Source organism: Delphinapterus leucas, chromosome 1, assembly GCF_059928025.1.
Source record: "Delphinapterus leucas isolate spDelLeu-1000000601 "Yukka" chromosome 1, BTC_Dleu_Yukka2, whole genome shotgun sequence".
NCBI lineage: Eukaryota > Metazoa > Chordata > Mammalia > Artiodactyla > Monodontidae > Delphinapterus > Delphinapterus leucas.
Genome location: NC_143129.1, coordinates 102,808,510 through 102,834,406, shown reverse-complemented (window position 1 = coordinate 102,834,406; position 25,897 = coordinate 102,808,510). Strand labels below are relative to the sequence as shown.

Sequence of the window (25,897 nt, the reverse complement as noted above, 5' to 3'; positions counted from 1 at the left end):
TGAACTGGCTCCCTGCCCCAATCAATCAGTCCATCTAAGCCTCAGTTTCCCCATGTTGGAAATGAACCCATCTGATAACTTCTTGGTTCACACAGAAGGATGAGACTCTGGTCTTTCTCCTGAACAAGTCAATCACAATATTAGGTTATATGTGTAGAAAGATGCATTCAGCAAATGTGAAAGCACTGAAAAAAATAATAATGTGCCTGCAAGATTTAATAGACCTGTCTAAGAAATTGACTTGTACAATAAGAAGTTTAATAATAACAGTTGCCGTTTATTAAGCAACTATTATGTTCCATTATCACCTTTACCTAAATATTCATTTGACTTTGGTCAAAATATTTTATGAGAACTATAATTACTATCAGTTTACACCTGAAGAAACAGACTCTCAGAATGATTTTTCCAAGTTCACTCACCTAGTAAGTGGAAAAGTTGGAAAATAAGCCCATGTCTCTCTGATTCAAAACCACCTATATTTATTAACTTTCTAATTAAGAAATCAAGATTTTGATATATGTGAATTAGTTAAGGACATTAATAAATATACATGTAGACAAACATTTATATGTGTGTATATATGTATACATATGTATAGTCTGTTCTGGGGGGGGCGGTTAACATCTTTATTGGAGTATAATTGCTTTACCATGGTGTGTTAGTTTCTGCTGTATAACAAAGTGAATCAGCTATACATATACATATATCCCCATATCTCCTCCCTCTTGCGTCTCCCTCCCACCCTCCTATCCCACCCGTCTAGGTGGACACAAAGCACTGAGCTGATCTCCCTGTGCTATGCGGCTGCTTCCCACTAGCTATCTATTTTACATTTGGTAGTGTATATATGTCCATGCCACTCTCTCACTTCGTCCCAGCTTACCCTTCCCCCTCCCCATGTCCTCAAGTCCATTCTCTACGTCTGTGTCTTTATTCCTGTCCTGCCCCTAGATTCATCAGAACCTTTTTTTTTTTTAGACTCCATATATATGTGTTAGCATACGGTATTTGTTTTTCTCTTTCTGACTTACTTCACTCTGTATGACAGACTCTAGGTCCATCCACCTCATTACAAATAACTCAATTTCATTTCTTTTTATGGCTGAGTAATATTCCATTGTATATATGTGCCACATCTTCTTTATCCATTCATCTGTCGATGGACACTTCGGTTGCTTCCATGTCCTGGCTATTGTAAATAGGGCTACAGTGAACACTGTGGTACATGATTCTTTTTGAATTATGGTTTTCTCAGGGTATATGCCCAGTAGTGGGATTGCTGGGTCATACATACATATAGTCTTTGAATACCACATACCTTACAAAATAAACTCGGGACTTATAAGCCTGTATGTGGGCAACTTGGTAAGTCAGTCATTCTATCACCTGCTAAGGAATGTGTAGCTGGGGAGAATATTCAGTTTGTCTAGGATGATCTAGAAAATCAGGGACTGTGACTGTACTATTTCCCCTTTGCTTCCCCACCCTCCAACCTGACTCATTCTCTTGATTAACTCCTAATTGTCCAAATCTAAAAGATTCAGACACTTGGCTCAGCTGTCATCTCTGCTAGGATGACTTAGTTGAACTCTGGTTTTCCCTCTGCCCTGAGTCTGACTTTAGTGACCAGCACTTTTCACACAGAGTTTACTTGTCTTCTATCTCCTGTCTTCTCCACTGAAAAGAGCTCATTGTCTTATTCATTTCTGTCTCTAGAACATAGCACAATGTCAGTTGCATAGTCAGATGTTTGACCAACGTGTGATGTATGGATAGATGAATGAACAAATGATCAGAACTCAGCGTACTTGGGCTCCCATGTAGTACTGACACGCCTTTACAATTCCACACCCAATTCCATAATTTCATTCCTGTGATGGCCAAACTGTTCTCTGAACCTTCTCAGGGAATACAGGTGTTTGAGATTTAAATATGAGAACCAGGAATCCCCGAGTCTAAATTCAAGAGTCTAGCAGAATTAGGTAATCAGTGACTCCTTTATGGGGAGGATAGCTCCTCAATGATCAGTTTCTCTATTTGCATATATGATCCCAATACATATATAAGGTTATTTATTTTGCTATACCAACAAAACCTGAGATTCAAACTTAAGGAGAAAGTAAAAAGGGAATGCGAAAATTTTAGTAAATACAAGGGGCCCCACTCAATATTTCTTTGTGCAAATCTAGGGCAAAAAAATCCAACTACTCAAATGTTAAAACTTACAGTTACTCTTTAAACTAAAATCACAAATTTGAGGAGAAAAATACAAAATAATTCTTCAAAACAAGAAACAAAGAAAGTTCAAACTTTTCAAGTTTAAAAAGCAGCTGAGTACACACAGAGGCAAACTGGACAATTTAAATATCCAGTTAGGGGAAGATGGCGGAAGAGTAAGATGCGGACATCACCTTCCTCCCCACAGATACACCAGAAATACATCTACACGTGGAACAACTCCTACAGAACACCTACTGAAGGCTAGCAGAAGACCTCAGACCTCCCAAAAGGCAAGAAACTCCCCCACGTACCTGGGTAGGGCAAAAGAAAAAAGAATAAACAGAGACAAAAGGATAGGGACGGGACCTGCACCAGTGGGAGGGAGCCGTGTAGGAGAAAACGTTTCCACCCACCAGGAAACCCCTTCGCGGGCGGAGACTGCGGATGGCGGAGGGGGAAAGCTTCAGGGCCGCGGAGGAGAGCACAGTAACAGGGGTGCGGAGGGCAAAGCGGAGAGATTCCCGCACAGAGGTTCAGGGCCGACTGGCACTCACCAGCTCGAGAGGCTTGTCTGTTCACCCGCCGGGGCGGGCAGGGCTGGGAGGTGAGGCTCGGGCTGGGGAGGACTGGCTGCGTGAACACAGCATGCAGGTGGCTAGTGCACCACGGCTAGCCGGGAAGGAGTCCGGGGAAAAGTCTGGACCTGCCGAAGAGGCAAGAGACTTTTTCTTCCCTCTTTGTTTCCTGGTGTGCGAGGAGAGGGGATTAAGAGCGCTGCTTAAAGGAACTCCAGAGACGGGCGCGAGCCGCGGCTAAAAGCGCGAACCCCAGAGACGGGAATAAGACGCTAAGGCTGTTGCTGCCGCCACCAAGAAGCCTGTGTGCGAGCACAGGTCACTATCCCCACCTCTCTTCCGGGGAGCCTGTGCAGCCCGCCACTGCCAGGGTCCCAGGATCCAGGGACAACTGCCCCGGAAGAACGCAAGGCGCGCCTCAGGCTGGTGCAACGTCATTCCGGCCTCTGCCGCCGCAGGCCCGCCCCGCACTCCGTGCCCCTCCCGCCTGAGTGAGCCAGAGTCCCCGAATCAGCGGCTCCTTTAACCCCGTCCTGTCTGAGCGAAAAACAGAGGCCCTCTGGTGACCTACACGCAGAGGCGGAGCCAAATCCAAAGCTGAGCCCCTGGGAGCTGTGAGAGCAAAGACGAGAAAGGGAAATCTCTCCCAGCAGCCTCAGAAGCAGCGAATTAAATCTCCACATTCAACTTGATGTACCCTGCATCTGTGGAATACCTGAATAGACAACGAATCATCCCAAATTGAGGAGGTGGACTTTGGGAGCAAGATATATTATTTTTCCCCCTTTTTCTCTTTTTGTGAGTGTGTATGTGTATGCTTCTGTGTGTGATTTTGTCTGTATAGCTTTGCTTTCATCATTTGTCCTAGGGTTCTGTCCGTCCATTTTTGTTTTTCTTCTTTTTAAAATTGTTTTCTTAATAATTATTTTTTATTTTAATAATGTTATTTTACTTTATCTTATTTTATCTTCTTTCTTTCTTTCTTTCTTTCTTTCCTTCTATTTTTTTCTCCCTTTTATTCTAAACTGTGTGGATGAAAGGCTCTTGGTGCTCCAGCCAGGCGTCAGGGATGTGCCTCTGAGGTGGGAGAGCTAAGCTCAAGACACTGGTCCACAAGAGAGCTCCCAGCTCCACATAATATCAAACGGCGAAAATCTCCCAGAGATCTTGATCTCAGCGCCAAGACCCAGTTTCACTCAAAAACCATTAAGCTACAGTGCTGAACACCCTATGCCAAACAAATAGCAAGACAGGAACACAGCCCCATCCATTAGCAGAGAGGCTGCCTAAAATCATAATAAGTCCACAGAAACCCCAAAACACACCACCAGATGTGGACCTGCCCACCAGAAAGACAAGATTCAGCCTCATCCACCAGAACACAGGCACTAGTCCCCTCCACCAGGAAGCCTACACAACACACTGAACCAATCTGAGCCTCTGTGGACAGACACCAAAAACAATGGGAACTACGAACCTGCAGCCTGCAAAAAGGAGACCCCAAACACAGTAAGATAAGCAAAATGAGAAGACAGAGCAATACGCAGCAGATGAAGGAGCAAGTAAAAACCCACCAGACCTAACGAATGAAGAAGAAATAGGCAGTCTATCTGAAAAAGAATTCAGAATAATGATAGTAAACATGATCCAAAATCTTGGAAATAGAATGGACAAAATGCAAGAAACATTTAACAGGGACCTAGAAGAACTAAAGATGAAACAAACAATGATGAACAACACAATAAATGAAATGAAAAATACTCTAGATGGGATCAATAGCAGAATAACTGAGGCAGAAGAACGGATAAGTGAGCTAGAAGATAAAATAGTGGAAATAACTACTGCAGAGCAGAATAAAGAAAAAAGAATGAAAAGAACTGAGGACAGTCTCAGAGACCTCTGGGACAACATTAAACACACCAACATTCGAATTATAGGGGTTCCAGAAGAAGAAGAGAAAAAGAAAGGGACTGAGAAAATATTTGAAGAGATTATAGTTGAAAACTTCCCTAATACGGGAAAGGAAATAGTTAACCAACTCCAGGAAGCACAGAGAGTCCCATACAGGATAAATCCAAGGAGAAATATGCCAAGACACATATTAATCAAACTGTCAAAATTAAATACAAAGAAATATTAAAAGCAGCAAGGGAAAAACAACAAATAACACACAAGGGAATCCCCATAAGGTTAATAGCTGATCTTTCAGCAGAAACGCTGCAAGCCAGAAGGGACTGGCAGGACATATTTAAAGTAATGAAGGAGAAAAACCTGCAACCAACATTACTCTACCCAACAAGGATCTCATTCAGCTTTGATGGAGAAATTAAAATATTTACAGACAAGCAAAAGCTGAAAGAGTTCAGCATCACCAAACCAGCTTTACAACAACTGTAAAGGAACTTCTCTAGGCAAGAAACACAAGAGAAGGGAAAGACCTACAACAGCGAACCCAAAACAATTAAGAAAATGGGAATTGGAACATACATATCGATAATTACCTTTAATGTAAATGGACTAAATGCTCGCACCAAAAGAAACAGATTGGCTGAATGGATACAAACACAAGACCCATATATTTGCTGTCTACAAGAGACCCACTTCAGACCCAGAGACACATACAGACTGAAAGTAAGCGGATGGAAAAAGATATTTCATGCAAATGGAAACCAAAAGAAAGCTGGAGTAGCAATTCTCATATCAAACAAAATAGACTTTAAAGACTATTAGAAGAGACAAAGAAGGACACTGCATAATGATCAAGGGATCGATCCAAGAAGAAGATATAACAATTGTAAATATTTATGCACCCAACATAGGAGCGCCTCAGTACATAAGGCAAATACTAACAGCCATAAAAGGGGAAATCGACAGTAACACATTCATAGTAGGGGACTTTAACACCCCACTTCCACCAATGGACAGATCATCCAAAATGAAAATAAAGAAACACAAGCTTTAAATGATACATTAAACAAGATGGACTTAATTGATATTTATAGGACATTCCACCCAAAAACAACAGAATACACTTTTTTCTCAAGTGCTCATGGAACATTCTCCAGGTTAGAGCATATCTTGGGTCACAAGTCAAGCCTTGGTAAATTTAAGAAAATTGAAATTGTTTCAAGTATCTTTTCCGACCACAACGCTATGAGACTAGATATCAATTACAGGAAAAGATCTGTAAAAAATACAAACACATGGAGGCTAAACAATACACTACTTAATTACGAAGTGATCACTGAAGAAATCAAAGAAAAATAAAAAATTACCTAGAAACAAATGACAATGGAGACACGACGACCCAAAATCTATGGGATGCAGCAAAAGCAGTTCTAAGAGGGAAGTTTATAGCAATACAATCCTACCTTAAGAAACAGGAAACATCTCGACTAAACAACCTAACCTTGCACCTAAAGCAATTAGAGAAGAACAAAAACACCCCAAAGTTAGCAGAAGGAAAGAAATCATGAAAATCAGATCAGAAATAAATGAAAGAGAAATGAAGGAAACGATAGCAAAGATCAATAAAACTAAAAGCTGGTTCTTTGAGAAGATAAACAAAATTGATAAACCATTAGCCAGACTCATCAAGAAAAAAAGGGAGAAGACTCAAATCAATAGAATTAAAAATGAAAAAGGAGAAGTAACGACTGACACTGCAGAAATACAAAAGATCATGAGAGATTACTACAAGCAACTCTATGCCAACAAAATGGACAACCTGGAAGAAATGGACAAATTCTTAGAAAGGCACAACATGCCAAGACTGAATCAGGATGAAATAGAAGATATGAACAGACAAATCACAAGCACTGAAATTGAAACTGTGATTAAAAATCTTCCAACGAACAAAAGCCCAGGTCCAGATGGTTTCACAGGCGAATTCTATCAAACATTTAGAGAAGAGCTAACACCTATCCTTCTCAAACTCTTCCAAAATGTAGCAGAGGGAGGAACACTCCCAAACTCATTCTACGAGCCACCATCACCTTGATACCAAAACCAGACAAGGATGTCACAAAGAAAGAAAACTACAGGCCAATATCACTGATGAACATAGATGCAAAAATCCTCAACAAAATACTAGCAAACAGAATCCAACAGCACATTAAAAGGATCATACACCATGATCAAGTGGGGTTTATTCCAGGAATGCAAGGATTCTTCAATATATGCAAAACAATCAATGTGATAAACCATATTAACAAATTGAAGGAGAAAAACCATATGGTCATCTCAATAGATGCAGAGAAAGCTTTGGACAAAATTCAACACCCATTTATGATAAAAAAAAACCCTGCAGAAAGTAGGCATAGAAGGAACTTTCCTCAACATAATAAAAGCCATATATGACAAACCCACAGCCAACATCGTCCTCAATGATGAAAAACTGAAAGCATTTCCACTAAGATCAGGAACAAGACAAGGTTGCCCACTCTCACCACTCTTATTCAACATAGTTTTGGAAGTTTTAGCCACAGCAATCAGAGAAGAAAAGGAAATAAAAGGAATCCAAATCAGAAAAGAAGAAGTAAAGCTGTCAATATTTGCAGATGACATGATACTATACATAGAGAATCCTAAAGATGCTACCAGAAAACTACTAGAGCTAATTAATGAATTTGTAAAAGTAGCAGGATACAAAATTAATGCACAGAAATCTCTGGCATTCCTATACACTAATGATGAAAAATCTGAAAATGAAATCAAGAAAACACTCCCATTTACCATTGCAACAAAAAGAATAAAATGCCTAGGAATAAACCTACTTAAGGAGACAAAAGACCTATATGCAGAAAATTATAAGACACTGATGAAAGAAATTAAAGATGATACACATAGATGGATAGATATACCATGTTCTTGGATTGGAAGAATCAACATTGTGAAAACGACTCTACTACCCAAAGCAATCTACAGATTCACTGCAATCCCTATCAAACTACCACTGGTATTTTTCACAGAACTATAATAAAAAATTTCACAATTTGTATGGAAACACAAAAGACCCCGAATAGCCAAAGCAATCTTGACAAAGAAAAATGGAGCTGGAGGAATCAGGCTCCCTGACTTCAGACTATACTAGAAAGCTACAGTAATGAAGACAGTATGGCACTGGCAAAAAACAGAAAGATCAATGGAACAGGATAGAAAGCCCAGAGATAAACCCACGCACATATGGTCACCTTATCTTTGATAAAGGAGGCAGGAATGTACAGTGGAGAAAGGACAGCCTCTTCAATAAGTGGTGCTGGGAAAACTGGACAGGTACATGTAAAAGTATGAGATTAGATCACTCCTTAACACCATACACAAACATAAGCTCAAAATGGATTAAAGACCTAAATGTAAGGCCAGAAACTATCAAACTCTTAGAGGGAAACATAGCCAGAACACTCTATGACATAAATCACAGCAAGATCCTTTCTGACCCACTTCCCAGAGAAATGGAATTAGAAACAAAAATAAACAAATGGGACCTGATGAAACTTCAAAGCTTTTGCACAGCAAAGGAAACGATAGACAAGACCAAAAGACAACCCTCAGAATGGGAGAAAATATTTGCAAATGAAGCAACTGACAAAGGATTAATCTCCAAAATTTATAAGCAGCTCATGCAGCTTAATAACAAAAAAACAAACAACCCAATCCAAAAATGGGCAGAAGACCTAAATAGACATTTCTCCAAAGAAGGTATACAGACTGCCAATGAACACATGAAAGAATGCTCAACTTCATTAATCATTAGAGAAATGCAAATCAAAACTACAATGAGATATCATCTCACACCAGTCAGAATGGCCATCATCAAAAAATCTAGAAACAATAAATGCTGGAGAGGGTGTGGAGAAAAGGGAACCCTCTTGCACTGTTGGTGGGAATGTAAATTGATACAGCCACTGTGGAGAGTAGTATGGAGTTTCCTTAAAAAACTACAAATAGAACTACCATATGACCCAGCAATCCCACTACTGGGCATATACCCTGAGAAAAGCATAATTCAAAAAGAGTCATGTACCAAAATGTTCATTGCAGCTCTATTTACAATAGCCCGGAGATGGAAACAACCTAAGTGCCCATCATCGGATGAATGGATAAAGAAGATGTGGCACATATATACAATGGAATATTACTCAGCCATAAAAAGAAACAAAATTGAGCTATTTGTAATGAGGTGGATAGACCTAGAGTCTGTCATACAGAGTGAAGTAACTCAGAAAGAGAAAGACAAATACCGTATGCTAACGCATATATATGGAATTTAAGGGAAAAAAATGTCATGAAGAACCTAGGGGTAACACAGGAATAAAGACACAGACCTACTGGAGAATGGACTTGAGGATATGGGGAGGGGGAAGGGTAAGCTGTGACAAAGTGAGAGAGAGACATGGACATATATACACTACCAAACGTAAGGTTGATCACTAGTGGGAAGCAGCCGCATAGCATAGGGAGATCAGCTCGGTGTTTTGTGACCGCCTGGAGGGGTGGGATAGGGAGGGTGGGAGGAAGGGAGACGCAAGAAGGAAGAGATATGGGAACATATGTATATGTATAACTGATTCACTTTGTTATAAAGCAGAAACTAACACACGATTGTAAAGCAATTATACTCCAATAAAGATGTAAAAATAAATAAACAAATAAATATCCAGTTGAGTATGTGTAGTATCACATTTTGTCGACACCATTCAAAATACTTTTGAATTCAGGAACATTCTTGATCCAAATATTTTAAATATTGAATTGACTGAAAACGAAAGCATCAAGTGAAGGTATCACAGTGGAGCAGCATTTTTGAAAACACCCAAACCCGAAAACAATGCCAAGGGAAGGGCAGCTTCCTTACACTGCTAACAAAGGCAGGAAAATGCATAAGGCAAACGGTCCTCACCAAATGCTCTGACTCAAAAAAGTACACTTAAAGTTCAGCTTAGATGGTCCTCTCATCCCCTCTATGGTACACACTATACACGGGTATGAAAGCCACTAGGTTTTGATGTGTGAGTGGTGATTTGATAGAGGAGAATTCATTGTGCTGAGGCACCTATAGTCCTTGATCTTGCTGGAATGATAATTGTAGACTCCTTAGACTCTGAAGTTTTTCAGAGCTTTTGGTGAGGAAGATCACAAAGGTAAAGAGCCATTCCCATCACATCATATCAAGGGTATGTCCTCTCAAGATGACTTATCACTGGTGGTGTTGACATCAATGCTAACATTTTTACAATGCTGATTATCTTCATGTCCATTTGTAAACTGAGTCAGAGGAAACTAAAATATAAGATCCTAGATATGTTAAATATTAACTTCTCATTTTATGTGCACATGAGAAAAGAAATAAATTATGGAACACTTGCATTTCGTTTGATGGGTGTTTGGGGGGATTTTTTTGCTCTGTATGTTTCATTTGTTAATAGGTAATTTTTTGTCTGTGGCTATTTTTGATAGGCTATTATATAACTAAGGCTGAGTTCAGAAAACAGCTGCTTCCTTCATCTCCAAAAAGTCCAACAATTGGTTTAGTTAAATATTCTTTTCCACTAAATTAAGCAGTTGTTTGAATCCTAGGAAACTCAGCCTGAAAGAACTATGAGCTGTTCAAAGAGAAAGCAGCATGCTTACCCACATACACTCTTTAAATATCTGCTAGTAAATTTTTTTTGATACTGGTATACCTCTGAAATACTTCACTTACAGAAAAGCTGTAGTCTCATTTTTAAACAAATCCCTAAAGAAAAACGGTTATAGACTGTGTGCAGTCTTAAAAAATCAATTCCACAAATTACCAAAATGACCAAGTTGGCTCCTCATGCATAATGTGTTATTCTAGGCATGTAATAATATATGTCGTTAAACCTGGTACTATGGTGTCTCATTCCAACTGAGGAAGAATAGAGGTAGGATGATATAGTGGACTGTGGTGGAGCTTTGGGACAAGACAATCCCAGATTTAAAATCCTGGTCTCATTGCTTACTGGATATGTAACCCCTTGATAGGTTACTGAATCTTTTCAAGCATTGATTTCCAAATACAGACAAAACGCTTCACTATGTGGAAGTTGCCCCCATAGTGAAAGAAGAAGGACAATAATCCAAGCAACCAACAAACAAAAAAAGTGCATTATATAGTATTGTAGAAGATGATAAGGGTTATGGCAAAAAATAGGTCCAGGTGAGGGGGATTGCTAGAATCAGAGAGGTCTGTGGTTTTCTATAGTGTGGTCAGGGGAGGCCTCACTGAGAAGGTGACATCTTGGCAAAGACCCAAAAAAAAGGTGAGGGAATGAGCCATGCAGGTATTTGGGGTAAGTGAGTTCTTAAGATCCTAGGGCAGAAGGGGAGTCTAAGCTGTAGGTACAAAAAAATGCAGTCTTGGCATATAAATGGCATTAGAATGAGATAAAATGAGATCTCTAGGGAGTGAGTAGAGAATAATAGAGAAGAAATGAGCACCAACAACTGAACCCTGGTGTTCAGGTTGGGGAAAAGAGAAGGAACCAGCAAAGAAGGCTAAGAAAGAGAAACTAGTGAGGTGGGAATAAAATCAAGAGTGCATATCATGGCGGCCAAGTGAAGAAAGAAGGAAAGAGGAATCAACTCTGCCCAGTGCCATGAACAGTTCAAGTAAGATGAGCACATGCACCATAGATGGTCTTGAAGCCTATTGCATTTTCCCCATTTAGCCTCTAAACCATAAAGCTCAAATTACCCAACAAAGAAATAGGCATATTGTCAACCCAGCTATATAAGCCAGTATATAAACCAGTATCAGGAATATAAATATAATATAAACCAGTATCAGTAATCTCCTGGAATTTATGTGATCACCCAATTTACATACCTGTCTGTTACTTGCTTATAGCAATTAAATACCATCCCATACTAGAGAAGGAAAGGATGTGAAAGTAAGAGTCAAGGGCAACAAGAATAGAGACAGACTGGTTATCACATAACAAATCTGAGAATCAGGATGTTTTTAATGATTCTTTCAGGGATTATAGAGGTTTCAAAGAACAGTTTGGTGATCATAGGGATACAATTATGGAACTAGATATTAAATTGTAAAGATGTGTCACTACTACATGGGAGCCCAAGTACCCTGAGATCTGATCATTTGTTCATTCATCTATCCATACTTCACACATTGTTTAAACATCTACTGACTATGAGAAGGAAACTCTCTCTTTAGGCAGACACCATTTCTGGCCTCCAGAAGTCTGAGAAGTCATAAAGAAAGAAGGGAAGAAAGAGAGAACAAGAGAGAGAGGGGTCAGAGAGTGAGCACCCACTTTTTTAATGGGATCTGGCTTCAGAAATGCTCTAGAAAATCTTTTCACATTATTTACTTCCTACCCTTGGTTTCCTTCAATGTTCTTCCTGCCATTATTTTATTTGGATTTTATTTCTCTGTGGTTTGCAATCCAAGATCTCTAATCTAAGGCTCTATTTTGTCCATAATTTGGAACCTATCAAATTCTCATGCTTCTAATTTAACCCTCTTACTGAAATTTCTTTTGGATTTCTCCCTTATAAATCATTCCCATCACCATCATCCTTGGGTTTTTAAATATTTGTATTAGCACCTTAAGTACTACTCCACTTACTTTGTCCTACTTATTCATTTACTCCTTGGCCTCCGGAGCTTAGAAAAAAGCCTGGGCACCCTTCCTTTTACAGAACACTGGCAATTTTTTAGGCTCTATCCACAAGCACTCATATTTCATACTTCCTACCTTCCTAAAAGACCTTCCTACCTAATCTTTCCCTCTTCCTATATGTTCTGAAAAGAGTTGACAGTTTTATTCTTCTGAAATATGAATTTGATCTTTCTTCTCCCACTCCCCTAATTCACTTTCCCTGAACATCAAATTCTATGTATGGATATATATTTCTATCAGTGTTTCTATCTAATTCTCCTCTCTGCCCCAGGTAAGGACAATTTCCTTTCTGGTCTTTGAATACATTGTATTTCCCTCCCTCTGACACTTAGAAATGACTTCTCTGCTTTTAAGTTCTGCTTTCTCCCTGTAGTAGCTTTCCTGCAACTCACATTAATTTCTATCTTCTTCAACTTATTTTGCACTTACTTTTTGTGCCATACACCACTATTACTAACCATGCTATACTATCCTGGCCTCAGTTAGTGCAATAGTTAGCACTACGTTTTATCAGAATACAGTGACAGTTTGTTTACTATTCTTTTGTCCTCTAATTGTTTCAAGACTATGTCTTACTTCTCCAACCAGAAAGCAAATTCATTTTAAGAAAACGCAGTCTCAGAAGCTCTTACGTCTCTTAACTCCTAATATAAGGTAAGGTAATGGACTGTAACTTTTAACTCTTGCCATCCTCATTTACATTGGTTGGCAAACAACAAAATATTTAGTAAAATTACTTTAATAAAATAATTGAGAGCAGATAGAGCTCAACTGTGTATTTTACAATGACTGAATTTGGTCATAAATATATATTTAACATTGAATAAATACTAGTTCACTAGATTATGCTGCTTTGTGGACCATAATTCTAGATATTTTGTGATCCTACTTATTACCAGAGATAAAATAAATTTTATAAATCCAGATGAGCCGTCTTTCCTGAACTCCAAACTCATATATCCAATTGTCTATTCAACATTTCCACATGATAACTAATCCACTTGTCCAAAACTGAGCACTTGGTATTCACCCTCTTCCTCAAAAAAAAATTATTTCACAACTTCTGCATCTCAATTGATGGCAACTTCCATTTGCTCAGTCCAAGCATCTTAGAGTTATCATGAATCCTCTCTTTCTCTCAAACCCTGTATCCAATCTCAGGAAATACTGTGGGTTCTACTTTAAAATATATCCACAGTTTACCCAGTTCCCACTACCCTCATTGTACCACTTTGGCTCAAGCTACCATCATTTCTCAGCTGAATTACTGCTGTAGCATCCTGCCTAGTCTCCCTACTTCCATCCTTGCAAAACATGCTAGGTCATGTTACTTCTCTGCTCAGAACACCTCATTGGCTTCTTACCGCACACAGAGTAAAAGCCAAAGTCCTTACAATGGCCTAACAAGACCCATTCATGGACCGAGACTAGTTACAATTCCAATCACATCTCCTGTTATGCTTCCCTTCAGTCCCAGCTGTCTAACCATACTGGCCTTGCTCCTAAAACATGCTACATAAGAGTCCACCCAAGGCCCTTTGCACAGGCTTTTCCTGATCAGCTCTTCCCACTGATATCCTCATGGCTAAGTCCCAACCCTCCTTCAAGGCCTTGTTCAAATGCTCCTCTCTCATGCAGGCTACCTTAAGAGCCCAATTCTAAACTGCAACTTGCCACCCATTAGAGATCTTTATTCTCCTCCCTTGCTCTATTTTCTTTCCACAGCATTTATCGCTGTGGCTGTCATGAGAATGTGCCGCTCAGACATCCAACTATGAGAATAAAATCGACCAGGGGTCCCAGCTGTTGTACTCTGAACTCCATCCCCGTATTTGCATCAAGACCGTGCCACTCAGGGGTTACTCCCAGCCATTGATTGAGTCTGGCAGGAATGCTAAAATAGGCTCATTCCTCGGAGACACAGGACCTCTCTGGTAGCTGACTTTGGCTCCAGCACTCTCTGATGGCCTTGCCGATCCTCCTTACACTGCACTGCAGGTTGGGCTGTTTTCACCCAACTTTCCCTCCCTCTTGCCTTCAGTCTGGTCAAATATGCACCATGGTCTGACCACTCTCCCAGACCTTCCCAGCTCCAGCCTTTGCTGCCTACCTCCCCATTTTTTCTCATACTGTCATTCTCCTAATAAAATCAAACACATTTAATCCATCTTGGCATTTGTTTTTCAAAAGGACTCAGACCAACATAGTCATCTTCTCACCTCCTATATTTTGCTTATTATATTTATCTTTTACTGCCTTCTAGAATATAAGTTCCAGCAGAGCAGGAATTTTGTTTATCCATGTATTTCAAACATCTAGCACAGTACCTGACACATCATAGGTGCTCAACAAATATGTGCAGAATAAATGGATAACAAATGCTGAAAATTAGCAATTATTAGTATTATCAGCTAAATAAATGAATAAACACATGATGATCCCAATCAGTTATTACAGTTTTGCTCCCTCCTAAATTCCCTGATTCTCTTATTTAATCTAGTCCTCCCCTTACACTAGAAAACACTTGGGTTTTCCCATTACAGAAATGAGATTTAAGAGGTAAATTGGTTTTAGGAAAAGATCCAGACTAATAATTGGATGGCTGCCATCTGTTCTGAGCAGCAAATATGCAATTCTGACTGAGATATTTATCACTACCGCTCTCTTGTCTTTAATTTCAGCCAGGATCTGCAGATAAACAAAATCAAAAATTTTAAAGGTTTGATCTTTTAAGCTTAAATATCCATCCAATAGCAATCAAGCTTGGCCCACACCTGGTCAATTCTCCCATTCTCTAGTCTCCCTAAATGTCCCTTGAGGATGTATGAGTAAAGACAAACTACACTTATGTATGACTTCAGACTGTGGAAACTGGTGAGTTTCACCTTAAGGTTCTATGGTAGGGTGACTTTAAATGACAATATGGGGAAATCTTTTCTCAGTAGGGCCACAAAGGTCACCCAGAGGAGATCCCCACAGAGTTCTAACTAAGGGGTTTATAACCAGCTCTAAGTGTTCTGGGAGCTAGATGGAGGAGGAGGCTGAGGGCCCAACTCTTTCTCATAACAACTGATGTAACCTTCAGCCTGTGTTTCACCTTGCCCTGTTTCCTGGGCAGAACTGATGAATGGCTATTAGAAAGTCCAGGTTCCAATCCTGGCATTGCTACTTATTACCTGTGTGACAAATGACCTCTCTGAGCCTCAGTTCCCTCATTTTTAAAATAGGGCTAATATCGCCAGCACCTTGTAAGATAAATCCAACGTAAAGCATTTGCCTATAGAGAGTACTGAACAAATGTTAGCCATTATTATTACTGATATCAATAATGCAAAGGAAATAAGAACATCTGTTCAATGTTTGGGGTGCCCTTTTAACCTCTTCAGCTGAATGTTGATATGAAGGTGCTTGATAGCATCTAAACATGTAACAATGAGGTAGATGGTAATTAGGATTTATTACATCAAAATTTAATTAAAGAAATGGTAGGGGAAAGAACACAAAGTCAGTCATAAAGCTTCCCAGACTCTGCTTTGACCTAAGAGTTTCGCTGGGCTTGACTTCCTCTTTCTAAAGGGCCAGGGAATACTCACATGGTGTCGGACTACATGAGTTACAGAATGTCTCCTCACACTTTCAAAGTCTCATTCCTTTCTCTTGCATAACTGGTGAGGTCAAGATGGGCAACTTTCTGAGTGTCATTGCTGAATAGGATCCAAGAAAGAACTGCATTCCATAGAAATCCAAGACAAGAAATAAGGGAGGGTGGTACTTGACATTTAAACCACACTGAACACAGCCGGTGGACCAAGTTCTTAACAGAGTCACGTTAATGCCTTTAATTTCTCCATGACCTAAAGACTCCAAAATTTGAAACAAGCTGCTGAAGTAGGAGGGGAAGGGAAAGGCAAGGACAGCCTGATGTAAGTTTACCACTATATTAAATTCTAAAGTTACTCTAGAATTTTGTATTCTTATCTAAATGCAATTAAAGGAAGAAAGGCAAGCAAGTGACTTGACCCAGTCAAGGTAAGCCTTTGTCTTTGCAACTCTGGAGGACAGTACAGGTAAACAACTTTGTACAAATACACACAGACCCACACATGCAGAGATTTGGTTGTGTGTGGCTAGAGCAGAGGCTGATTAAGCACTCAGTGCATGGGCTTCTAGCGCTACTCCTAGGAAAGAATGAATTGGGTAAGGAACAGTTAATAAGAAAATGTGCCTTGCTAACTGTGCACATTACAACAAAGAGCTGGCAGCTCCTGAAGGAAAAGGGCTTGTACGGCTGCCGTTCAAACTTGTCAGTCAGCCCGTGCTAGCAGCCTCAGCGTCTGCTTCCCCAGCACACCCTCATTACATGTGTCTGGCCTGATCTGTACATCTGCTCAGAGACGCTCCTGCCGAGTCGGGGATTTCTGCTTTTCTCCACCGCTGCCAAAGCGGATTTCTCCCTGCTTCTCTGTCACCTCCACTCCTCTCCCCAAGGAGGCTCCTGCTTTATGGTAGTTTTGGACTTCCCTCACTGGCTGCCTGTCCTTGACTTCTAGAATGGAAGAAGCTGAGCTCGTGAAGGAGAGACTCCAGGCCATCACAGTAAGTCTTGCATACAGTTATAACTCATGGAGAAGGTTGCTCATACGAACAACAGAAGCGTTGCTAGCTGCCCCGGCCGCTGAGCCCCGTAAGTGGAAAAACAGAACTGTCACCTTTCATGGACGACGGGTCTCTGCCACTCTCTTAACCCTGGTGACCCTCTGTAACTCTTGGTTTTCCGAACCTGAGTGCAGGGCAAATGTTCTTGATTTCCACAAAAACTGTGCCTGTTTTAAATAGCAGTCAGAAGCTTTTAAGGCAGTTTGGTTAACCTTCTATGTACCTTAAAAGAAATGCAGATTTTCCTTAAATTTATATTCGACAAACAGTAGATCAAAAAACAGATCCCTAACTTGGAAACTTTTTTAAACAATTAATTCACCAAAAAGCTAAAATCTTTTAAAAGGAGGAGAGAAAAAGAAATAAAACAAATGACTTGAAACTTTTTATTTGTAGTTGTGGAAGTGTGTCCAGAAAGCCTAACAAAATTAAAATGAATGTCGTTGTACTTAAGTTAAGCATTAAACAAGAGAAAAGTAGGTAAAAGCATGTATCAGATTAATTCTAAGATATCAATTTCCAGCACAGTCACAAACTGAATAAGATCCTGATAAAGGAATGCAATGCATGCAATGCAATGGATTTGGAAAATATTTCGTTAATACCGGGAAGGAGAATAGTGCATTTTTTATGTTTGTTCTGGGAAAGAGTCAAAGTGTGAAATGAATCACTTTCCTTAAATGATCCAGCTTTTTTTTTTTTTTTTTAATTTTCCAAAATCCTCTATTTGGCAGTAACCTGGAAATCTCTGGCACAATCATTTATCATTAGCTACAACTTATAATTTTTTTAAAGAAAAACCACTTTGGAAATCAACATCCCAATTTTTTCAGCATATTCTGCCACTGAAATTAACCGTCAGGAGTGCTTTTTAAAAACTGATGCATAACATCACAGATGCGGGTTTATTAATTTCAATGTATATTGGACATTACTATCTATAAAAATAACTCTTCATCGCCTTGTGGGAAGAAAACTGATGCAAAATCAGGGTGGGTAGAAAGATATTACTCTTTGCTCTTCAAAGTCCCACAGCATAAATTATTACTATGCTAAGCCCAATTTAGAATTTTTATTAGAAGGATACAATGTTTCAGTTCCACCCAGAAAGATGCAATAACTTGAAATATTTTCTCAGCCAATGGTTAGGAACCAAAAATCCACAGATAAAATTGGCACTTTTCCATAAGACAGTGTTCTCGAAGTGTCCAACTTCTAATTAGTACATTTTCCTTTCAGAAAACCTTGGTTTGGATTATTGTTTGTTTTGCTTTGTTCTTTTTTGTTGTTAAACTCAGCCACCATTTCAGCTGTCCCGCTTTAAGGGACAGGAACTGGGCCCTGCTCTGTTGTTTTTGGCGTGGGCCTTTTAGGTTACAGCTGTTGTCTAAAGGTTACTGTATTAGACTGTGTGACTTGTGTGGGCACAAGCTCTGCTTTTCCTGATGCTTCTATCTCCTAATTAACTAAATTAAATCATGTATCCAATGAAATCCACAAGTAGCCCCTTGTTCCACATTTTCCTTTTTGAATCACAGCCCACCCTTGCTTCCACCCTTTTTACACCCAGTGCACCTTACAACTCGTACTAAAGCGCATGTGTTCTAAAGGTATGACTGCACACAGTTATTCAGGAAAACTAGGAATTTTCACTGAGGGTTCCAAATGCAAATAGAACTAGAACAAAAGTCATAAGGGCCTAAATGCCTTACAAGCAGACAAGACAATAAATAGGCTCTTGAATATACTGGTGTGTGTTTTTATGATCATTTAAAAAATAAAATAAAATAACAACTACTTTTTGGAATATTTCATTAGCTTAACCATATCCCATTAGAAAGAATTAAGCAAATCTCCAAAGTAAAATCACAAAGTAATTCTATTTTGGAAGTAAGATACTTGTATAAAGATTGTAGAGAAAAAATTGAGAAGAGTTTGTGGGAGCAAATCTTCAATAGTGTACACCTCACCAGACTAAGTCCAGTCACAATGGTCACCACCTAAAAGGAAAAAATGGAGCAGTGGTGTGTCCATGGAAACAACATATCCACTCATCTCCCCTGGACACCCTGGGAAATGCCAGCTTTCTCCACCCTTGCCTTGGTCTAGCAAATCTCCAATAGTGTACACCTCACCAGACTAAGTCCAGTCACAATGGTCACCACCTAAAAGGAAAAAATGGAGCAGTGGTGTGTCCATGGAAACAACACATCCACTCATCTCCCCTGGACACCCTGGGAAATGCCAGCTTTCTCCACCCTTGCCTTATGCAGGAAGCCACCTCAGCTATTGCCCTTCCCCCTGGGGAAATGAAAACACACAGTGTCCAGAGAGTTTGCAGGGATTGTTTCACTTTTGGAAGTACTTAAAATCTTCAAAATCTCTGACCTAGACTAAAACTCAGAGACAATATCCTAATTTTAACTGTTTTCCTCTTACTTCCCTACACTGAAATTATTTTTATATACTTTATAAAATCATAAGACAAAATCAAAATCATAAGACAATTGCCCAATGTAACCCAACACAGCAACTCATAGGCACTTTGTTAGAAAAAATAAAAAACTTTTGACAGTCTAAGAAAGATCTATTTGATTATTATACTAAAAGTTATCCCTCCAATTCTGGCTGTGTAATGAAATAATCTTCACTGTTATATTTATTCCACATGATTTTGAGCGTCCAAAAAGTCATTATTTCCACTGCAAGGAATTTAAAAAACAAATGTATATGCCTATAACTTGACAGACTCAAGTGCCAGTCTTATTGTTCCTCTTTTTAAAAAATCAGATTAAGCGTAGTAAGTAGATGGAATGTGACACCAGGCTCTCAAACTGAAAACAAAATTACTGTGATGGTGACATTCATTTCTCATATCAGTAAGTTGAATTTTAGATTAGTCAGAAGTCCTTCTCAAAGACTTTAAGAGGGGGAATTCCCTGGCGGTGCAGTGGTGAGGACTCTGCGTTTTCACTGCCGAGGGGGTGGATTGGGTTGGGCAACTAAGATCCCGTAAGCCACAGGGCGAGGCCAAAAAAAAAAAAAAAAGAAAGAAAGACTTAAAGAGAATAAAGACAAAATTATGAAAGTACACAGAAATGATTGTTTAAAAGAAGGCACCTCATTTGGGTATACCAAATATGGGTTATATTTTGTACGCTTACTCTCATGTTTCTCCTTCATTACTTTATCCATGTACAGGCATACCTTGGAGATACTGCAGGTTTGGTTCTAGACCACTGCAATAAAGCAAATATCATAAAAAAGTGAGTCACACAAATTTTTTAGTTTCCCAGTAGAGATAAAACTTATGTTTGGACTGCGTAATACTATTGCATAACATAATACAGTAGTATTATGTCTAAAAAATAACGTATACACGTTAATTAAAAAAGACTTTATTGCTAAAAAATGCTAACCATCATGAGTCTTCAGCGAGTTGTAATCTTTTTGCCATAGTAACATCAAAGATCACTGATCACAGACAAAGAAATACTGTATGTTTTCACTTATATGTGAAATCTAAAAAATAAAACAAATAAACAATTATCACAAAACAGAAGCAGACTCACAGACACAGAGGAAAAACTAGTGGTTACCAGAGTAGGGGGAGAGGTGAGGGGCAAAATAGGCAAAGGAGATTAAAGGTACAAACTATTAGGTATAAAATAAATAAGTTACAAGGAGGTAATGTACAGCACAGGGAATACAGTCAGTATTTATAATAAATTTGTATGGAGTGCAATCTATAAAAATATTGAATTGCTAGGTTGTACACCTGAAACTAATATAATATTGTAAGTCAACGATACTTCAATTTAAAAAAAAGACTGCTCACAATGAAAAAAGCCAAACAAAAAGATCCCTGATCACAGATCACCATAACAAATATAATAATAATGAAAAAGTTTGAAGTATTGCAACAATCAGCAAAATGTAAAAGTGATCAAATGCTGTTGAAAAAACGGCGCCAATAGACTTGCTCCCGTTGTCACAAACCTTGCGCCCGTTGTCACAAACCTTCAAACTGTAAAAAAAGAGAAAAAAGCAGTATCTATGGAGCGAAATAAAAGTGAAGCACAATAAAATGAGGTACACCTGTACCAACTCTTCACTTACTAAATTAATGGTCAACGTATATCTTAGCCAAAGAGTTTAGTTTTCAACTCTAAGTGGAAAACCGGGTACTTCAAACTAATTAAATATTACATTGATTAAAAGGTCTCTTGAGGCTTAAGTTAGTACATAGTGTTTTAACAAATAGCGGATTTTGATACAAAAGGAGAGCTACTGAAGTAGGTGATTGGAAATGTGCTTTGAATGTCACTGGAACTGATAATACCAATGTCTCCAGCGTTCTCAGGAAGAGTGAGATGAAGGACTGAAGGAGTTATTCCTATAGGGTTCCTCTCTGGAAGTAAACAGGGTCCACACCAAAGAATGATGAAAAGGTGCAGGTAAATTTCCCTCAGAAATAGCAAGATCCCCTTATGACCAGTAATATCCTATACTGCTCACATCCTCCTCCAACAAGGAACACGTTTTCTTGTCTCCACTCCGATGGTGGCATTAGAAAATACTGTTACTAAATACCATGGGGAGACTCAGACTGGAAAACTCCTAGATCTTAAACTGGCTAGAGATCATAGATTCACAAAAATAGTACTGTTTGGGGTGAGGGGGTTGAGCTCAGAAGAATTCTGAGAACTAGAAGCAATGTACAGAGAACAAACCAGCTGAGGAGAAAGGGGGTAAGAATAAAGCTGATATTTTTACTCTTTTCAAAGCTTAACCTTTAATGTTAGAAATGCATGTTATCCACTCATTCTCTCATTCCCTTTATTCAATTTATGGTTATTGAGCACTTACTCTGTGCCAAACCTCATGTATTCACAGTAAAATAAGTGAAGAAAAGGGAATCAGGAGTGTCAGGAGTGGTATGGGATGGGTTGCAATTTGCAGTAGCATGGTCAGGATGGGCCTCATGGAGAGGGTGACATTTGATCATAGATGAAGGAGGTGAGCTTGGTCAAAAGTTAGACAACAGCAATAATCACAAGGACAAGCACCTGCCTAGGACTGACTCCTTTTGGTAATGAGCCACTTAAAGGCCTGATGCTGGAATCTGAGCAACAGATTTGCAGGCCAAATATGCTCATGACGCAGAATTATCAAGAGCTCTCACATTTCCCCGGATCCACTCCCTATTTTGTTCCACTCCCAAGGAATTTTTTCTCGACTTGTAAACATAGGAATGTAGGAGGTAGAAAGCTCTTTACATAAAACAGAAATCTACCCAATACAAAAGACCACTATTAAAACAATAACATAAATACACACAGGTTCTATTAATAGTTACTTCCTCAGCACGTTTCCTCTCACTAGACACCCCACCTCATCTAGTTCTCTTTTTTTTCAATATCTGGAATCTTCTAACAGTTAATAAAGTAGTTAATGACCTCAAAGCAGGACCTGCTACATAATTTGTGAGGCCCTGTACAAGATGAACACGTGGGGATCCCTGCTCAAAAAGTGTTCAGAATTTCAAGGTGGTAACAGCAGAAGTTTAAAAGCATTCAGACTAAACACTGGGCCCTTCTGAGCATGGTGCCCTCATGTATGACTTCACAGGTCACATGTCCAAGAAGCCCAGGCTGCTGGCCAGGTACATTTTTTTTCCCTGTTCATTCTTCCTGTACAAATGAGAGCATGAAAACAAGTGCAAGCCAGCCTGGATCTTGACAGAAGTTAGACCTTAACATGTGTTTGGATCGCTGTGTTATTTAGAGCTCTAAGGACTCCTTAAAGTAATAATGACTAAAAGGAAGCATAGTGAACCATTGTTCCACTGTACCTCGCGGTTAAGACAAAGTTACAGGAAGAGTTCCCAATTTGTCATGAGCATCCCAAGACATTCACATAAAGATGGTATGTGGAGATATAGGAATCTCCTAAGTAAAGATGTCCTGTGCCACTATATTCAAACAATAAAGCCTCCGCACAATTTTCCACAGTGCTATACTGAGATTACATGTTTCTTCCAGAGAGGGAAAGGTTTCTTCAAACAAAAGTACTATGCCACATTTCTTTGCCAAACATAATAGCCCACCCACAAAGGAGACCATGTGATGAGGTATAATAATTTTGATAGCTTATTAAGGAAACTGCCTTTTGATAACCAGGGGTGGTTTTTCCAGTGTGCTACAGAGCGATAATGCTACTTTGCAAAGCCCTCTACTGACAAGGATCCCCATGAACTTTCTCAACATTACTAGATGGTAAAAAGGAAAAGCTTCTTTTATAGAAAACTGTGATTAAAACAAACCAGAGAGTAAGTCTAACAAGAGTCTAAACAAATACAGCATAGTTCAGGCTAAAACCAAAACAGAGGTTCCACTTCCTAATCTAAAGTCTCAAACTACCTAGCTTCTCTTGAAATAAAATAAGAATATTTTAATTTTTAATTTATTTAAATGGCAGTGGTGTCATTCCGGGGAGCTCAAGAAGTTTCCTCACCAGGAACCCTGTGACATGTCTATTTTTCTAAAACACCATAGGAGCAGTTTGAGTGAGATCTGACCTTACGGCTTTTATGTAAAACCCCAGTGACTGGATTCACTCTAACCATTTCAGACATGGAGCCAGGTTATTTTCTGAACCTCTGGCTTCTGTCTTAAGCATCAAGTTTTCAATGTGTAACTGCATCAATGATTGATATGGGGTGATACAACATGTTAAAAGGAGCTACAAGAGCTACTCAAAATCAATCTATGCTAACAAATATAGATATAAAGACATATCCTAAGCACAAGAATTCTGCAATTAAAAATAATAATAACACCAAACTCCCAGTCCATCCCTCCCCCATCCCCCTCTCCCTTGGTAACCATAAGTCTGTTCTCTATGTCCATGAGTCTGTTTCTGTTTTGTAAATAAGTTCATTTGTGTCACATTTTAGATTCCACAAATAAGTGATATCCTATGGTATTTGTCTTTCTCTTTCTGACTTACTTCACTTAGTATGGTAATATCTAGGTCCATCCATGCTGCTGCAAATGGCATTATTTCATTCCTTTTTATGGCTGAGTAATACTCCGAGGTATATATGTACCACATCTTCTTTATCCTTTCATCTATTGATGGACGTTTAGGCTGTTTCCATGTTTTGGCTATTGTGAATAGTGCTGCTATGAACATAGGGGTGCATGTATCTCTTTGAATTATAGTTTTAGGAGTTTGGGGTTAGTAGATGCAAACTATTACATATAGAATGGATAAACAACAAGGTCCTACTGTATAGCACAGGGAACTATATTCAACATCCTGAGATAAACCATAATGGAAAAGAATATGAAAAAGAATATATATATATATATAAGCTGAATCACTTTGCTGTACAGCAGAAATTAACACAATATTATAAATCAACTGTACTTCAATTTTTTTAAAAAAGATGGAAAAAATAATAACAGTTTGGGGTTAACATATACACATTACTATATATAAAATAGATAACCAACAAGGACCTACTGTGTAGCACAGGGAACTATCCTCAGTATCTTGTAATAACCTATAATGGAAAAGAATCTGAAAAAGAATATATATATATATATATATATATAACTGAATCACTTTGCTGTACACTTGAAACGAACACATTGTAAATTATACTTCAATTTAAAAAATAATAATAACCTATTCTTGCATAGCATTTAGACTTTAAAAATAAAAACAAAAACTTTCATATTCATTATCTCATTTGTCCAAACAGTCGTATGAGTATTTTCAAAAGCAGATGTTGCCATCCCCATTTTATAGGTGAAAAACCTAAGACCAAGGAAAGCTAAGGGATTAGTTAAATAGTAGAAAATGGCAGAGTCTCTGCTCATAACATCACAATAAATTCTAGTAAACTTCAAAACCATAAACCTCACCCTTGTTCAGAACTTCCTCTGTTGTTCACTCTTAATAAAGTTTGAAGTGGAGCAAAGAGAAGAATCTATGGAGGTTCTGCTTCACGTAATCCCCTTTTTTAACCCAAACCAGTCCTTCACACCCTGAAGTCTCCTCTCCTCTTCCCCAGGCTGATAGGAGTAGAAGTGGGAAAGGAAAGAATGTGATGCCATTGCAGAAGCATTTGTTATTGCTTTAACAGGATTGGGACAGAATCATTTTTCGGAACATCCCATATTCTAAGCCTCGGTTACCTTCTCCCCATCCCACTTCCACTACATAGTCTCTTCCCTTCCAGCCAGGATTTCTTAAGGCAAAGACATTGTTGCATCTCTCACGGCTCCCCCCAACACCGAGCTCCACACTAGCTGGAGCCCAAAAAACCCATCATGAATAAGTGAATGAGTGAATACCATCAAGCTGAAAGGAGGGAGACAGCTAATGATTGTCCACCCAGCTAACAGATTTTTTTTTTTTTTACTGAAGACATGGCCAAGTTTACCATCACCCTTTGATTATTCAGGAGTTTGTTTTGTGTTTATCCTTGTTTTGTTTTGTTTTGTCACAATTCATTAGAACAAACAGGAAAGGGTAGACAAAGGAATAAAGGAGTAGAACATAAACCACATTCTATTTAGAGATCTGTCAGAATTTGTTTAAAGCTGGGAAAGAAGACTAAATTTACTAAATAAAATGAGGTTTAGAAAATTTGTGCTTTTTAATTCACCCCATAAGTAGTAGTGATAACTACATCCAATTCCCATGGCTAACATATGAATTAGGGTTTTTCAAAGCTAAATTCAGAAATAATCATAGGACCAG

The 25,897-nt window shown here is 38.9% G+C and overlaps 1 protein-coding gene and 1 long non-coding RNA gene across 2 annotated transcripts in view; one reads left to right on the top strand and one right to left on the bottom strand.

Moving 5' to 3' along the window:
- Positions 1–25,897, bottom strand: part of LOC149750700 (uncharacterized) — a 52,946-nt gene that overhangs the window by 10,541 nt on the left and 16,508 nt on the right. Inside the window, exon 2 of the long non-coding RNA XR_016394699.1 lies at positions 1–25,897. This exon is cut by the window's left edge and continues 10,541 nt beyond it; it is cut by the window's right edge and continues 14,531 nt beyond it. This is a non-coding gene — a long non-coding RNA (uncharacterized LOC149750700).
- The window catches only part of PALMD (palmdelphin), a 53,271-nt gene continuing 44,119 nt past the window's right edge, over positions 16,746–25,897 (top strand). The window contains exon 1 of the mRNA XM_022584255.3: positions 16,746–17,062. Coding sequence (XP_022439963.1) covers positions 17,018–17,062 — 45 coding nt within the window. The 5' untranslated portion in view covers positions 16,746–17,017. The remainder of the gene's footprint in view (positions 17,063–25,897) is intronic.